Source organism: Thermobia domestica, chromosome 9, assembly GCF_964235325.1.
Source record: "Thermobia domestica chromosome 9, izTheDome1.hap1.1, whole genome shotgun sequence".
In the NCBI taxonomy this organism is placed as follows: Eukaryota; Metazoa; Arthropoda; class Insecta; order Zygentoma; family Lepismatidae; genus Thermobia; species Thermobia domestica.
In genome coordinates, this window is record NC_137462.1 from 128,779,766 (window position 1) to 128,792,529 (window position 12,764).

At 35.2% G+C, this 12,764-nt stretch overlaps 1 protein-coding gene across 1 annotated transcript in view; it reads left to right on the forward strand.

The window, feature by feature from the left end:
• Nucleotides 1–3,396: 3,396 nt before the first annotated feature.
• LOC145694115 (uncharacterized) overlaps nt 3,397–12,764 on the forward strand; it is a 66,258-nt gene continuing 56,890 nt past the window's right edge. The window contains exons 1-2 of the mRNA XM_081770234.1: nt 3,397–3,698; nt 7,918–8,128. Of these exons, the coding sequence (XP_081626360.1) occupies nt 3,519–3,698; nt 7,918–8,128 (391 nt within the window). The 5' untranslated portion in view covers nt 3,397–3,518. The remainder of the gene's footprint in view (nt 3,699–7,917; nt 8,129–12,764) is intronic.

Sequence of the window (12,764 nt, forward strand, 5' to 3'; positions counted from 1 at the left end):
GAAATAATTCTACAGTATTGATAACATTTAAAGAAAAGAGGAATGTCCAAACATAATATTGAACATCATTGACCCCAAAGACGTACGAAGGAGGTGAGTCTTGGTGGCTCGAACCACCCAAAATCCCGACTATTATGTAAGTTTAGTATAATTTTAGACGTAATCTTACAAACATGTAATACAATTTATTCTCGAATTGAATTTGGAACCCTCAAAAGCTTTCATTTCATCGCGAACTAAATTTCTACGTTGCATACCTGATTGGCAATGTCTTATTCAAACATTCCTGGCCACTTGGTTTTCTTTTAAAAACTCACAGAACATTTCTGGTTATGTAAGCTAATAATATTAAAAATAAGAAGTTATCCTCCTAAGTTGTGAGTTGTGAAAATTACCTAACTTGTAAGAATGCTATTTCACAAAGATTAATAGATGCCCAGGATTTATTGAACACGAAAATACGTCATTAACGAAAGATAATTACGTAATTCATAGTCACACTGAATATAAAATATAACTTTTTTTTTTCATTTCTGATTGTACATAATGCTATTGAAAGTCGCAAAGGATTTGCAAACAGTGGCGGCTCTTGATGAAAATCACATCGATTAAAATATAAATGTTATCGCTATAAGCAAAGGGAAGAAAGTTCCATACTGCTTCACAAACACTGTGAAAAATCCGTTCTCCGGACAGCAGTACATTGTACAAATATATGGAAGCCTCATGTTTACTACAGAAATCAGTATGGAGCATAGCCTACCGGTACGTTATCCATATGCTACATACGCACTGCCCTAAGATGTTACATCATGCTGTTGTAGGATGTCTGACATATAACAGTTTTCCGTCAACTACATGTTATATACGTCCATTTGTATGTGAGATCCTGACCGCCTATACGAAAAGTACGTACAAATGGAACACTTATACGGAAAGTATTATAAAACATGCGTTTTCAGTTATACGTCTGCTGTACGTTAAGTCCAAAAACTATAGGAATTAAGCATGTAACCTACTTTTTTTTAAGTACGCCACCTACATTTTTTCTCAGTGAAGCTATATACATTAATTTGTGCATAAGATAGGTTATATTTCCCTAGTTTTTAATGATAAAATTTTAATTTTTATTGATCCTTCTTTCCTCAAGACCTACCATTGCTTGTAGCTACGATTATTTGATTGGCATGTCAGCTTTGATCCTACATAAGAAGATACCTATTTCTAAAAGTTAAGTCCAGGACCGTAACTTGAAGGGGGGCAGGGAGGGCAACTGCCCCCAGGGAAGCTTCCCGTCGTTTGAGGAGGCCCATTTTGAGACAAAATTTTCTTACTCCATATACGATACGAACATGATATTAGAAATGAAGCATCTAAACAGGTTCACTACATTACATAAACAAAACAGCAGACAAAAGGTAAATAGAACAAAAATGAGTCGTGGGCCCATTTCAGTAAAAAATGTCTACTATTAGAGGCAATAGAAATAATATTTATTCGTATGGCTTTGAGATTTGTAAATATTATCCCCTTAATAATTTTGTCATGTATGGAATGGGCCCAAGGTGTAACTAACGGAACGAAGATCTTGCCGTGCGGGAGGACCCACAGGCTCCGGGGATCCATAAAGAGTAAGAGAAAAATAGGGCCCAAATACGCATATTAATGTTTGCCCCCTCAAAAAAATTTATGGCGCTGGTTGAGTCTAAAACAGCGCCATTGCTTGGAATTTTTCCTGAGAGGGAAGCATTAACATTTTGGACCCCGCAAAAGAAATATATGAATTTGGGCCCTTATTAAAATATGAAATATTAAATTTAGGCCCTAATAGAATTTAAAATCTTACCAAACATTTTCATTACTTCTAGGGATCCTAGTTGAATTTTTACTAAAGTAGGACCTTCGTGACATTTATGCTTCATCTTAAGGAAATAGGCTTATTTTGTTGAAATGGTGAACCACCAGAGTATTTTAAATTATTTCCAGCTGTTTTGGAGATGGTATGATGGGCCCATTCCATGCTTTGTAAGTTTAATTGAGAGAATAATATTTGGCACAATTTAAAGCTTTAAGAAATAGATTGTTTTGGGGAGAAGGTTACTAATAGTAGACATTATAGAGAAATGGGCACAAGATTATGTTTCTTCATTTAAAAGTTCGTTTTGTGAGTATTGAGATAGGTGAACCTATTCCATGCATAATTTATTTATTCATGTTCGTACTGTATCATACAGAATAAGGACGTTTTATCTTAAAATGGAAAATCTTCAAACGGTGGGAAGCTTAAATGGAGAAGTAGTTGCTCCCTTTAGCACGTGAACTAAGTAGATATCCCAGACGACTCAGATGTACACAATCTTTCCCCTAAAATTGTCTAAAACTCTAAATTTCTCGATTTTTCGCCGAAACATGTTAATATCACTCATGAGATCTTAAAAAAGAGCAGCTTGATTAATAATTAACACTCAACTACTAGGAATAGTCTACTCTCTGTAACTCACTTTTCGTGGGCGTTTATCTTTTATTTTTATCTAATTCTGATAGTTCAGCAAAAACGAAGTAATAACATATGAACATAACGTAAATTTTCGTATGGTATCTCAAGGGTTTTGTCTAAACTTCATGGTGCCCTAGAATTGGGTTTAGAAATGAGATAAATATCACCCTTTTAAAACTCAATTCTAGGGCACCAAGAGTTTTAGACTAAAGCTCTAGGATACCCTACAAAAATTTATATTATATTCATACTTGCTTTTTGTATTGTGTCTCGGGAAACTATTGCAGGTTCTTCGGTGGAAGCAATTTGAATCATGATCGCAGTAAGTCTCAAATTTTTTCATAAAACATAAGATTGAAATTATAGTACAATCATCAGCAAAATCTCTCAATATATATAAAATTGACAGTTTTTACTATTATGTCTCATATAGTGAAGGAAAACCATCCTTAAATGAGTTCATTTATATCAACGTTATTGATTAAAGACCTATGCATAACAGTATGAGCTCTTGCTCGCGACTGTATCATAACTAAGAAAGATGTTTTTAATTTGTCAATTTTTGTCCGTCTCTCTCTTATGAATAACAAAGCTGAGATGGTATTGTAATGGGTGGTTCACGATAAGCACTTAACTTTTCAATAAAAAAATGGCAGTATTAACATGATAGATTCTTTGCTTTTTATTCGAATGAAACTGTATACCATTTTGTATTTTCGAAGGCTGAATAAATTATGCAGTAAGATCATGTAGAATTATTTGCAGATGTTAATAGGTCTATCATGCAAATATACACTGTTACGAGCATAATCTCCCATCACAGGAAACAACTTCCGCTGCCATTTGTTATTAAGTGAAGATAGCATAATTATCACTTTTTCTTAGAAGGTTATGCTCTACATTTTCGTACGCAAGAAACATAGTAGCCTATTGGCCGATTTTGCCTTTATTTCTTAGATTCTGAAGTTTGTTATTCGCTTCTAATCACGAAATAGTAATATATCTATGAGACTATATCGCAATGGAATCTTTGCATTTCACTTTGGTAGTTTGTTCTCTGATAATTCAGCGAAATGAAGCACTTAATGAATCACTTGGAGGAGGACTTGATTCACAGAATGAGTCTTACTACTACGATTCGGATAGCGACCTATCAAGGACACCAACACCATATGAAATAAATCCTGTTAATTTAATTGAGGTAAGTTACTTTTCAAAATTACATTTACTGGCAGTAGTTTTGCATTGATATTGACAAAGCTAATGATTAATGACGAACCAGATGAGTATTAGTTTGAGCACTTTGTTGTTAACTCCTTGGATACAATTGGCGTTATTGTTGGCTTTCCAGATCAAAGTTTACTATCTCTTCCAATTGCTTCACGATGTTGAGTTGTAAGCTTCTACCTGAAATTGAACCCAGGGCCATGTAGCTACGTTAAGTACTCGGTTGCACGGAAGTACTTTAAGAAGTTGTAGTTTAAATAATAAATAGGCTTAATGAAAAGGAAGTTATCATTGGCCATGATTTAATTTTGACTCTTTTACTAGTATTCGGCATCAGAGTTAATTTCCACATTTTTCTGCAGATCTGAATCTAGATATAAGCGTTGTCGGTGCTGGTCTACCTATGTTGCGTTATTTATGTACAAATTTATAAGCCTGAATTTGCATGCAAATATTTGGTAAACTTTTACGTAGCACTGTGCTTTTGTACACAGTTCATTGTGCACTTAAATTTATCCGAGCGATTTTTTTAATAAAGTCTGTATGTATTGTAATTAGTATATACTATAATCTAAATTTATTTGGTATTCAACATAGACAAGTTAAATATAATAGAAGATTATTACAGAGTTACTTCATATAATGTCAGTAGTTGATCATTGGTTTTTTATACAATAAATACTTTTAGTGCAACTATAGATCATATGAAATAGGATGTGCACAAAGTAACTCAAATGATATTTTATATGCATACGTACAATTAGGAACGCAGTTCTCTAGTACTTTATTCGCGATTTCCAACCTGTTTACCTGTTTGATACTAATGGTGGTGAGATGTATAGAAGAAGCCAACAAAACATGTTATTTAAGTCGGAGGTTTTTAACAGCTTACCGTTGAAAATCTTCATCACTTGCAAAATAATAGTAATTGTAAGACTCCAAGGAAGCTTCATTACTTTTGTTTCTATGACAATTATTTTTGAAATATGTTCTTAAAGTTGTGGATAGATTGATTTTTCTTATCTGAACTTAACGTCAACTATAAGTAATAGGCCATATTAGGGAGCATTAAAAAATGCACAATGTTTGTTATATATATATACAGTGGCGGATCCAGGATATGATCGAGGGAGGAGCTAAACAATAGTTTTGAGCTTTATCCAGCTATATCCAGGATTGAAGCCACATTTTATCCTGTGTGTAGCTGAGCGTCAAGGAGGAGGCTATAGCCCCTATATTCCCCCTTGGATCAGCCCCTGTATATATATATATATATATATATATATATATATATATATATATATATATATATATATATATATATATTTCTAGAAAATAAATATCTGAACATTACTTTTAGCTATAAATATTGTTCTGCTGGATATAAGCGTATAGATTATTGATCAGTGAACATTTAACATTCATAAGGTTATTATGAAGCAAGAGTAGGAATAACAACAGATAAAAATAAGTTCAAAGATCAATACAAAAGGATCTATGAAGAAGGAAAACATATATTTGTAGTTCTTTGAATACAGAATTCAGAAACAAACTGATTAGATCTCTGGCTTATAATGTTGCACCATCGGACAGAAGAATGGACGCGAAAAATAAAACAGTTTGCCCATAGATGGATAAATTTTTATGAAATCATCACAGAGATCAATAACCATTTGTAGTCCTTCACTGATTTTTTTAAAGGTTGGTGCTATCCTTCCTGTACTTGTTTTAGGTTCTTCTTCACTAAAATCGATGTTAAATAGTCTCTTCGATTCCATTTTTAATTAGTGATCTTCTTCCGATACAAACAACTCTCGAACGTAATTCGATTTCAACTGTTCGAAACTCATCTCATGGTATGTTATTTGCAATTTGAACAGTATTTTCAGTCATTGTTTGTAGAGTCATGTCTAAAATGATTGTTGCATATCTATAACTGTCTTTTTGAAAGAATATAATTTAACAATGATTTTGCAGGGTACTTTTAATACTGATACTATGTGTATACTCGAGAAATGTATAATTATGGTAAATTTCATAGGAAAAGAATTATAAATACGAAAATTAGAATGAATAAAACAAAATGTTGTTAAATGGACAAGGAAGTTTTATTTTCGTTTTATTGTTCTTATTTACTGCTCTTTTGACATAAAATTTGCCTCATGTATGTCATTGCCGATTATACAGATACTAACATTATAAGAAACACCGGGCGAATTCGTTATCAAATTTAATTCCTACAACGACATATTTATAGACATGCGACAATAATTTTGGACATGAGTGTACATATAATTTATATATAATCATTAATATGTAACAAACTACAGGGTGCGGGACGTAAAACCGGCCCGTCGTAATATTCTGGTATATTGTGTTTTTGGCAACAATTAAATAATCTACCTTCCTACCAAGAGATGGCGTGTCGAGGTCGGGTCGACTTATGTGACCTGCAGCAGTCACGTGCAGACGCAGCCAGTGAAACTTGTCGAAACCAGTTGAGAAAAAGGCCTCGTTGTGTTAAGCCGGGTGAGTGTCAGTGTGTGATAATGCCGTATTCGATACCCGAGCGTGTTGCCATTGTTGAAGGGTTCATTCTCACTGGATCTTTTGTGAAAACAAAGAATTTGTTTCGGGAGAAATTTGCAGGACGTTCTGTGCCAGCAAAAAGCACCATTCAGGAATTGATTTAAAAATGGCGGCGTACAGGATCGGTTCAAAATGCTCCCAGGAACAGACGACCATCTGTCTGCACACCTGAATTAAAGATGCAGGTGGAGGAGATAATGACAAGAAGTCCTCGAAAGTCAACCAGGAGATTGAGTCAACAGGTTCATGCGAGTGAGAGAAGTTGCAGACGTGTTTTAAGGGGACTGAAGTTAAAACCGTACCGGATAAGTGTTGTGCAAGAACTGAAGGAGCCTGACCTGCAGAAGAGGGTGCATTTCTGTTCATGGCTGTTGAGCAATGTTGCCAGTGGTTTCTTCTGGGAAGAGGGAAGACGGAAGGGAAGAGTATACGAAACAAATCCACACACAATTGAAGAACTCAAGGCCAGGATCCAGGATGTCACCAATAGCATTACAACACAAGAACTGACAAGGCTATATATTAATCTCCTCAATCGTGCTCACATGTATTGAAGTGGGCGGAGGACACTTTCAGCACCTGCTGTGAAGGCTGCTGTGAAGGTGAGTAGTCATATTCAATACATTACATTTCATTTATGTGTTGTAGTTAATCATATTCAATACATTACATTTCATTTTATGTGTTCACTTTACGGGCCGGTTTTACGTGCCGCACCCTGTATATCTGTCTAACAAAAATATAACTCACTGATTCGTAAATTGACCGATTCTTAATTACCTTGTTAAATCTTTTATTATCTTTTGAAGCTTCATAAACATTAACTCACATACAACATAACAGCGAGACTATGACATTACATTACATAATATCATGTTTGTTTGTTACTATGACAACCTTCAGTTCGTCATTCTGGTTACATATCAACATTGCAATTATATATTCGAAAAACATATATTATTCTTATATTTTCTTCTTTTTCTTCCTCTATAAAAATGAACTGGTTTGTACCTATTTATAAACAAATTATTGCTCAAATACAAGTATACAATACAAGTATACAACATACCGTTGTAAATACTAGTCATATGCAAACTGGGACACAGATTTTCCCGTAACGTGGATTGCTTTACAACGACTGTATTATGCAAATAATGCACTTCGCTTCTCAAAAGTTTTCCAACGCCTCATAATATCCATGTTCGGAAGCAGCATGGCAAGAGGCTTTTGTGCACGGGATACTGGGTTGGATTCCTGTTAAAGAATGCATTATAGTGGCCCGCGTTAAACTTTACATTGTAAATTCACGTCTCATATAACCTCGTTCTTGGGAAAGGATATAAAACTACAAGAAACAAGCAAAACTGCGTAAATATGCTCATTCTAAAAAAATAAAAATATAAAAAAGAGCTTAGTAGCTTAATGAACTACTACTTTAATAATTCGCCCTACTTTAATAACTTTAACATTAAAAAAAAATAACACATGGAGATAGTTTTGAATGGTTTCCTGTAGTTTTTATAACAATAATGTAATTTTTAAGTCTATGATTGGAGTGAATATTACTGTTTCTGAAAGTGAAAGTATTAATCTAATTTCTACAGCTGACAGGAAGATGGATTGAGTATGGAGTGATTTTTAATGGATCAAAAGAACAACTGACTGTGTGTCCAGAATGTCAGATAATAGCACATAACACAACTACTGTGATAGTAAATTCAGCAGCGCCCCGTTGCAAAGGAATATGTTACACATTAGTATGTAATTCTACAGCTACAGGGAAATGCTATGGAGAGGAAACCAATACCAGTTATGGTAAATTTAAAAGTCTTCTAATTTTATGAGTAACAAATTTATGTCAAAACTTTAGTCTATATAACTGAAATCCTAAAGCTATATGCTTATATATTTTGTAGATTTGTAATAATTATGTACACTCATGTCCAAAATTATTGTCGCATGTCTATACATATGTTGTTCTACGAATATAATTTGATAACGAATTCGCCCGTTATTTCTTATAATGTTAGTATGTGTATAGTCGGTAAAGACATGTATTGGGCAAATTTCATGTCAGAAGAGCAGTAAATAAGAACAATAAAACGAAAACAAAACTTTCTTCTCCATTTAGCAACATTTTGTTTTACTCATTCTAATTTTCGTATTTATAATTCTTTTCTTATAAAATTTACCACAAATATACATTTCCCTATTATACATATAGTATTAGTATTAAAAGTGCCCTGCAACATCATTATCAAATTATATTCTTATAAGAAGACAGTCATAGATATGCGACAATCATTTTGGACATGAGTGTACTTCTTTTGAGATTTGGTATCTTAACTCACCATTAAAACAGCACAGGCAGGTTTTGTCACCAGAGACTGCATCAAATGTTTTCCTGGATATTTGCATATTTGTAATTTCTGATATACTAGAAGTCTACGAGAAGTAATATTCAGAATTACAATATAAAAGATCAAACTTGAACTTTTTGTTTATACAGAGTAGAAAATTATAAATAAATCTATTGTTTCCATTTTTAGGAATTAAAATTCAAAAATTAAGAAAACACTGTCTCCCTCCGCTCTGCCATCACAAACCCAGAGCGAGCCACAAACTAGAATATACAGACCTTAAACTCTGCGAAAAACTGAAAAAAAGTTACGGTATTTAAAAAAAATGCTTACAAATTAAGGTGTGTCTTATAGTCCGTAAAATACGGTAATCTCGTACGTGGAAAATTCCTCTGATTTTACAATTTCCCTGACACTTCATCTCGCTTCTGAACACATAATTAATTACAAAATCTCTCACTCCATATAATTTCAACAAGAGATTCTTTATATTCAGTTACATTAAAATAATTTCACTTATTTATCTTATATATAAAAGAGAACGCACAAATCCTTTGTTCCCTCATCACGCTAATACGGCTGAACCAATTTCTTTCATTTTTGGGGGGTTATTAGGATTTGGACCCTAGATGGTTTTTATCATATCACTTTAATTTTTAATTACCAGTGTCTTGAGATAATTGACCATTCAAGTGTCCATAACGTACAAATCCTTTGTTAGTTCATCATAGGTAAAAATAAACGTATTTATATGCAACCCGCATGACCGTGTCACTCGGCGGGTTAACATAAATGACAGGCGATATAATGTTAACATTTACTGCAATCTACTATGGTTTTTATCATATCACTTGAAAGCGAAAAAGTAAAAATTATCTAAGTAACAAAGTTTATTGCGTTCCGGGGTGACCGCAGCGAAGCGGGGCGGGTTAACATAAATGACAGGCGATATAATGTTAACATTTACTGCAATCTTCTATGGTTTTTATCATATCACTTGAAAGCGAAAAAGTAAAAATTATCTAAGTAACAAAGTTTATTGCGTTCCGGGGTGACCGCAGCGAAGCGGGGTGAACGCTGCTAGTTTTATATATACTAGCAACATACGAATGTTGTAGCGTAACAGTGTTCATGCCGAAAGTTTTAGATCCTCACTTACAGTTCGTCAAAGATGATCAATTCCTCATGCGTGAATTGTTTAATCCGCACAATTTCCTAAAGACACACCCTCTTCCGCACTGAGGGTGATTATAGTAGAAAATATTTCATAACAGTTCCTTATTGACAGAATTGAGAAGCTTCTTTGCTTTGCTCCATTGAATATGTCGTAGAGTTGTAGCTGTTATTATTGATGTCAAATATATTACAATTTGACCTTCTTGAAATGTCTTTGCCACAGTTTGAAATAATCACTCGTTGAAATTCGGTACAATTCATCACAAATACACAACAAGATTTCTTAAAATCATTATATACAATTCACCAATTGTTGCTATTGGTGTACAGTAGACTAATATAAGTTCTTCATAATTAGCAAAGAGTCCAAATGGATGAATCGAGTTGCAGGATGAGACATATTGCGACTGATAGAGGATGTAATGTATGTGTATGTGCAAAGTTATAGTTGCTGAGCGCCATAAGAAACGGAGGGGGTCAAAGTTGGTGGGAGAGGGACTATGCCATGTTATATAAATACAAAGAATAAACTGTTGAATCGTAAAAATAGTTAAAGATAGACAATACAAATGATGGTAGTTCCATATATTGGCAAAACAAGAACGGGTACAAGTAGATCACGAACTTCCGCCGTCCTCTTCAAATGTGTGATATTTTTCGAAATGGAAAGGTAGACATGCGGCACATGTGTTTTGATCAGGAATGCAATGCTGCTGTCAATTTTGTCATATCACTAACCGTTGATGAATTGTGGCCTTTTTTTATCTTTGATGACTCCAGTGACTGACCAATAGTGCTGACGACCCACGAACGTACTGCCATCATCCTGATGTGCGAAAACCGCAGCTTGCCAGGGGTGGCTGGGGAGTTCAATGCGCTATACCACGAAAGGGAGCCTATATCCCACAATGGTGTAGCAAAACTCATCGGCAGATCCTGGAAGATGGGTTCTGTGGACAACAGACATTGTAGTGGTCACCCAAAAAAGTGTAGAGACGAGGAAACCACAGTCGCCTTCAGTAAAAACCTCCAATGTATCACACGGTGTTTATCCAAGGAATGTGGAGTTAATCCAATGTCCATTCGGAGGATTTCCATTAACAAGTGGCACCCATACAAACTCCAGTTTAACCAGCATCTAACAGAGGACTTTACAGACCGTCGAATGCAGTTTCTACAATTGGCAGCAGCACAACTGGCGACCAATTAAGATCTCCCCTTGACCGTGCTCTTCTCCGACGAGGCGAATTTTTACGTCAACGGAGTAGTAGGCAAACAAAACTATTGCTACTGGACTGACAATAACCCTCATTGGAGTGATACATCAATGATGATTGATGGTCAGCAGGTTATGGTAAGGTGTTGTATGTTTACACGAAGGTTATTTGCCCATCCTTCATCTACAGCACTTTGAAAGCCAACTAATACCTACGGCTGCTCAGCGTGTATATCCTGCTATCAGTGTCCGCATTACGGACTTGGCATGCGAGAAGTTCTCTGGGAGGTGGAACGGGCGTCTGGGACTGGTATAGTGGCCACAACGCTCTCCGGATCTCGACTTCTACCTATGGGACCACCTTCAGTCCATAAGATCCGGAATTTATTACATCTCGTGCAGTAGATTCAGTATGCATGTGCTTCTGTGCATCCAAAGACATTGCTGGCTGTGCTTGAGGAATGAAAAAGGCGTGCGTCACACACCATTGTTGCACAGGGTGGTCATTTCGAGCATATGTTGTGATGGCATCCAAAGGGATAAAACAGGTCAAAATTTATCAACGGTTATTGATATGACAGCAGAATTGCATTCCTGATCAAAACACAATCTTAATACATGTGCCACATGTCTACCTTTCCATTTAAAAAAGTCAGATTTCAAAATGGCGGAATTCAAGATGGCGGTGGAGATTCGTGATCTACTCTGCCCATTCTTCTTTTGCCAATATGTAAAACTATCACCGTTTGCATTGTACATCTTTAACTGTTTTTACGATTCAACTTCAACAGTTTACTTGATGTATTCCTATAACAGCATAACCTTTTCTCCCACCAACTTTGACCTCCTCCCCCTCTGTTTCTTATGGCGCTCAGACGCTATAACTTTGCACATACACATATTTTCACATTGTCTATCAGTCGCACTATGCCTCATCCCGCAACTCGATTCATCCATTTAGACCCTTTACTTGTAAGATAGGCAAACAGAACGATATATGGTTTCCTCACAGGCAATGTTTTTATGGTTATCCGGGTAACGTAAATTTCCAGCAAGATGTACAATGCATCTTTCCGGGATAACAGTCCCTAGTCCCTATTATTAATTCAAAAATACTGATGTGATTCTTCACGATGGGTCAGAACAACACAGAGTTGTACTTTCTGTCTTCGAGTTTAACTCGATATGTTCACGATCTCAACACGTTCTGTCATCGATTTAAAAATCGTTCTGTCTTCGATCTCAAACCATTATGTCATTCTATTTTTTGCTCTTAACACGTTCTGTTTCTTCTCGCCTCCCCTAGCCCCAAAATTCACTACCACTCACTTTCAAATTCATCAAAATTAAATGGCCGCCTGTAGTAGCTGGTAGCAACATTAGTGGTGTACTCTTGTTCCTGTCCGCTTAGTTGTATTCAGTTTTTATTAATAAAATTCACAACACAGAATTATTAAGAGGAACTAACTGCGTCATTTTGACTTATATGTAATTGTGGCTTTAAAATGATACCACTCTGGATTTTCTGCTTTGCATAAAACAGAAAAAAATTAGAGAAACTTCTACAAAATAGTAGAGACATCTAGCTTGGAGGAAGATAGATTCTGCTGAAAGATTGTCATGAATTTCAAAATATTGATATGCAAATTTACTAAATTAACCACTGATTAAGGATATAGTCCCTTAATTCATGCATTAA